The 4932-nt window shown below is 46.9% G+C and overlaps 2 protein-coding genes across 3 annotated transcripts in view; both read left to right on the top strand.

The window, feature by feature from the left end:
* The first annotated feature begins 832 nt into the window (after positions 1-832).
* The window catches only part of LOC125620289 (protein CBFA2T2-like), a 16361-nt gene continuing 12261 nt past the window's right edge, over positions 833-4932 (top strand). Inside the window, 1 exon segment of the mRNA XM_048814947.1 lies at positions 833-1242. Within this exon segment, the coding sequence (XP_048670904.1) occupies positions 833-1242 (410 nt within the window).
* Fcgr1a (Fc gamma receptor Ia) overlaps positions 1217-4932 on the top strand; it is a 28969-nt gene continuing 25253 nt past the window's right edge. Inside the window, exon 1 of one of the 2 annotated variants that reach the window (XM_048814932.1) lies at positions 1217-1242. The gene's annotated coding sequence lies outside the window, so the exon portion shown is untranslated. The remainder of the gene's footprint in view (positions 1243-4932) is intronic. The other variant, XM_048814931.1, reaches the window with a different exon arrangement.

Here is a 4932-nt window from a genome sequence, read left to right as displayed (position 1 = left end):
CCCCAGGGTAAAAGTCTACAGGAATAGAGTAGTTCCCGGTTGGGACCTTCTCAGCAGGACCTGCCTTCTCTGGGGTGGGTCCTGGGCTTGATTTTCCCTCACACCTGAAAGTCCTCAGCACGAAACTCGTCAGAAACCATTTCCTTTGTTGGAGGATTTCACAGTATTATTTTTTCAGATAAGGGCAATTAAAAAGAAGTCATCAGTTGGACCCTTGGAATTTATAGAAAACCTGGGGGGAGAGGAGGCAGCTGGAGAGATGGAGACGCGGCCTGCTCACCGGTAACGGCCGGCCGAGGCCGTGCGCGGGCTCCGAGGGAGAGCGCCGTCGGTCCACCGCGACGGGAGGGGCTGAGCTGGTGGGAGGCCAACTTCACCCCGTGGGTGCCTGGAGGTCAGAGAATCTCGTAGGACCTCTGCCCTGTTCGTTGTCGTCTATTTCGACGTATCTGTGGTTCAGGACTGTTTTCGAACCCTAGAGGACAGAGCCCAAGAGGGCAGCAGCCAGGCCCCACAGGCGTTCCCACGCGAGGAGCGAGGAGGTTACTACCGCCCTCGACGGCCCAGCAGCCGGAAGCTCGCCACGTGCCACCCACCCTGCTCCCGGGCTCCGGGCGGGGGAACGGACACCGTCCGGAACGTCTCTGCAGGCGGCCGCGGGGGCAGTTGTGCCTGACCCCCGAGGGACCTGTGCTGGAAGGCCCGCGGGCTGCCCCTGGCCCTGGAGACAGCCCCGGAGAGGGCGCCCTGACCGGCGAGGCCAGAGAAACCCCAACACAGGCCCACACTCCGACCCCGGTTGAGGTCTCAGACCCTCAGGTCTGAGCAGGCCATGGCGGACGAGCTGAATCGGCCTCCACGCCGGGTCTTGCGCCGAAATTCAGAGCCAGAGGGAAATCGCGTGGCTCTAAGTCCGCGGTTGGTTAAAGGGGAAGCACGATTCCTAGGTAACTGGGGGGACCGTGAGAGAGGGAGCCGCGCGAGTTTGGGGCCCGAGTGCAGGGAGGATGGAGTTGCCCTCCACGACAGGTGGGCAGCAAGTGCGGCAGGTTGCCGCGCGAACTCCGCCCAGGCCCCGAGGTCTTCCTGGGCCCTCCACTGGGCCATCCCGGCCGGACCGCTCCTGCTCGGGNGCTCCTGCTCGGGGCGCCCCGCCCCTGCGTCCTCCCGGAGCGCCAGCCCGCGGCCCAGTCGGGTGACAGTCTGGGCCCACGCTGCCACTCCGCGCAGGCTCGGCTCTGGGTGAGTGTCGGGTGCGGCCGGGGCGAGGTAGCGTGGTCCGCGACTTGTGGACCTGGGGCCTCGCGGGAGCACCACTGGGAGGGAGAAGGTTGGGTTCGCTAGGTGCGTGGTGTGTGGGTTTGTGCCGCAGTCCGGCTGCAGCAGAATAACTGGGGGGGGACGAATAACTTGTGTACGTTGATACAGCAGGAGTAGGAGCCGTTTATTGCAGGACAGGAGCAGTATTTATACATTCCACACAGCTTATCTAATTAGCATAAACTAGATACATCAGTCAACCAATCAGGAATCTCTACACCTAATGGCTCGGTTTTGTTACTTCTCAAACCACTCCCTCTGACATTTTGTCAGGCACCATCCAGACTTGTTTACGAACTTTAACATTCCCCTGGCAAAATGCCAGGTGTTATTTTGACTTGTTTACAGACTCTAACAGGTTTGGAATTTGGAAAAAGCTGGGATCCGACCACAATTCCGGGGGAACGATTCCCTGGGGGGGACGGCGGCCCCAGGAGGCTAGATGGCGTTTTCCCCAGGTCAGTGCAAGAGGTCCCTACTGGAAGGATTTTAAAGAAGCTGCGCAGCCCCGGGTTTTCAGGTGGTCTAGGGATCTGAATTCTGAGCCCCCTGCCGCAGCGGGTGCTGGATTTCGCTTAGGGCGCGGGATCTCTGCTCCTTGTTCTTTAGTGTGTCTTCGTACTGCTGAGTCTCAGCTTCTTTGGGCAGTGGTGGAGAAATGGAGATAATATAAATTCTAAAATTGAAACTACTGCGCAATATTTTTTTTAACTTAGATACTTCCAGATAATGGAAATATAAAATGAAATATAAAGCGAACGTCAAATTCCGGTGCATATTGCTCCAAAGTACAAGTACCAAATACATGCCCAGGATTTTATGCGATTGTATTTTTTTTTAACCCACATTTAAAGCAACACTGGAAATGATCAGACTTTTAGATAGAATTTTAAACTGCCTAGTATCCCAGCAAACTCGAATTCAAGACTTTGATCTTCTGTGTTTTAGTGTTTACCCTTTCTTCCAAATAAGATCGGTCAGAATTTTTAAAAAATTATAAATTAATAAAAAAATGTAAGCCTGGCTTTTTTCACTGTTTCTAAATTTTGTGGATGTGGTGCTGTTCCTTGTCTAGTTTTGGGGGTATTCTTGACACTTTAGGAATTTCTGAAATGTGGTGCACAAAAGAGTCCCACCCCAAATCCATCTTCCACTTTGGAGGTGTTCCTGGAAGTAAATCTGCCTAGTGATAAAGGCATCTGAAAAACTAAGACTGATTGGAACCGCAGCAGATTTTTAAAAAACAAATCACCTCCCCACCTCCACCCCAAGGCCTCAGCATGTGAAGCAAGTGTTCTACCACTGATCTACTTACTCTCCTGAAGGGAGATGTTTTCTTATTTTAACTTTTATGGGCAATTTATTTTGAAAATGACATTAGTGAAGGGAAACTTCTTTTTAACATCATTAACTTTTCTATAACTTTTGAGAAATTTCATAATATAATAAATTGCAATAAAAATAATATGTCACATCATTCACATTGACTCTCTGCAAAAATAAATGGGCCAAACTTTAGTAGGAGTCACAGTCTGGCATGCATGGGGCTTCTTATCAGAATAATAGAGACCTTTAGTTTGTGAGAGACAGTACTTTTTGTTTTCGTTTTGCTTTCTTTTTGGCTGCCAGAGGGATATAGCATTGAGAATTCATTGGCACAGTTCCAAGAAACCACCTGACAAGCAAGCTACTGATTTTTTTTTTTTAATGGGGCTATAGGGGCCTTTTATTTAATTGGAATCTGTGAGAGAGCTGTGGAAGATGGGGGGAGTGTGCTGTAAACAAATTGAAAAACAAAAAGTAGAAATTATTCTAATTCAAAGGTTGCAGGGCTGGGGTGTGTGTGTGTGTGTGTGTGTGTGTGTGGTAGTTCTGTGGTGGAGTGCACACTTGACCTGGCCATCGAATATTAGGCGAGAAACAGGTGTGTTCACTGCCATCATGACTCAATTCCAGAGTCTTATCAGATGAAGTCCATAGGGTAAGAGGCAGCCCATATGATCTAAAATCTCTACAGCGAAATACAAAGCAAGGATGGTTGAAAACAGCAAAGAAGCAAAGACAAACAATGAAGAGAGGGTTGGAGAGATCCAGTGAGAACCAGTGCAGGAGGAGAGCTCAGCAGAGTTTGGAGCTATTTGATTCTTTTCATTCTCATACTCGCTCTTTCTCTCCCTCTCTTATTTATTTTTAGTTTTTTTTTTTCATTAGTTTAAATCATTGTATGGTACAGCATCGCACAGGTCGATTCTGCATCCAGTGACCTTCAGCAGTAAAATTGCTTTGGAATTTGACCCAAACCATGCCACCTTTTCCACGGACATGAGATACCTTTCACCAGATTATTGTGGTTTTGTTTTCCTGATTTTCACCCTGACCACCACCTAAGGCACCTAAGGAGATGTGTGTGTGTGTGTGTGTGTGTGTAAAATATATGATATATATGCTTGGAGGCTGAACATCAACAAGGGAGGATTGAAACTCCTTTTTTTAGGGGGAGAGGTTGTTTTGTGTAAGAAGAACTGTGCTCCCTTTGGTTCCAGAGACCCTTCTCATTGCCAGAAAAAATGTCCTTGCACCACAGTCTTCCATATGTCTGCCTCCATAGGCTCTCAGAAGGCAGAAGAAGAAATGCAAGACATTGGTACATTCAACATGTCTCATTTTCTCAGTCTGAAAAGACTGGCCACCAGGCACAGGCTGACAGTGTGCCTCCCAGCTAGCAGAGAGAAGCCTAGGAGAAAATTCCAAGCTACTGAATTTTGTTGAACCTTCTGCTAGCCTAGCAGAGATCTGATAAAACTGCAGGTAGAGCTTTTGGGATTGAAAATTTTGTCTTGCCAACCAACATCATTTATATAGTGAAACTTCAGACATCAGAAGCTATAAGCATTCCTGCTAAATTATGATCCATCCATTGGTAGCAAATGTTAAAAATTTGCCCCTTTACCATTTATTTACTTGCAACAGTACTCTGAAGAATCTCCTCTGACAATTTAAACGCATTCATAGTATAGCAGTGGAATTCATCTATTTCAAGTGTACATTTCTCTGTACATTGAATTGGCTCAGAATCCTCACTCAAGACTTTTTTTCTTTACTGAAGATTTTACCCAAACTTTCTTAGTTGGATTCATACTGTCTCGTAGAGAAACACAGACCAAGGAGTATAATGTATGAACTTGACAAGTTATAACAATAGCTGTCAGGTGACCATGTTATCTCCTTGACTGAAAGTGCTGGGAGAACAGAGAGGTGTGACCAGCTTTGGAAATCAGTTGGAACAGTGGGGAGGTTTTTTGTTTCTGTTTTTGTTTTTTTCCCCTAAAGTACTTGGTGAGAAAAGTACAGGGTGGGAAAAGAAGGTTTGGATACACAAAAGAGCAGACCCACCACAGCATGGCTCTGCATCAACTTTTAGTTTGAGACCATTCACTCAGTTTTAACAACTTTTAGCAACAGCTTAAGTACCATTTGAATGCCTGGTTTCAATCCTCCCTTGTTGATGCTCAACCTCCAAATATATAAATATATAAAATTAAATATGTGTGTGTATATGTATATTTTATATATATATATATATATATATATATCTGTCTCTTATACACATCT

This window comes from Marmota marmota, unplaced genomic scaffold (assembly GCF_001458135.2).
Source record: "Marmota marmota marmota unplaced genomic scaffold, marMar, whole genome shotgun sequence".
NCBI lineage: Eukaryota > Metazoa > Chordata > Mammalia > Rodentia > Sciuridae > Marmota > Marmota marmota.
The sequence above is the reverse complement of the archived record's forward strand: the minus strand, read 5'-3'. Positions and strand labels throughout refer to the sequence as shown.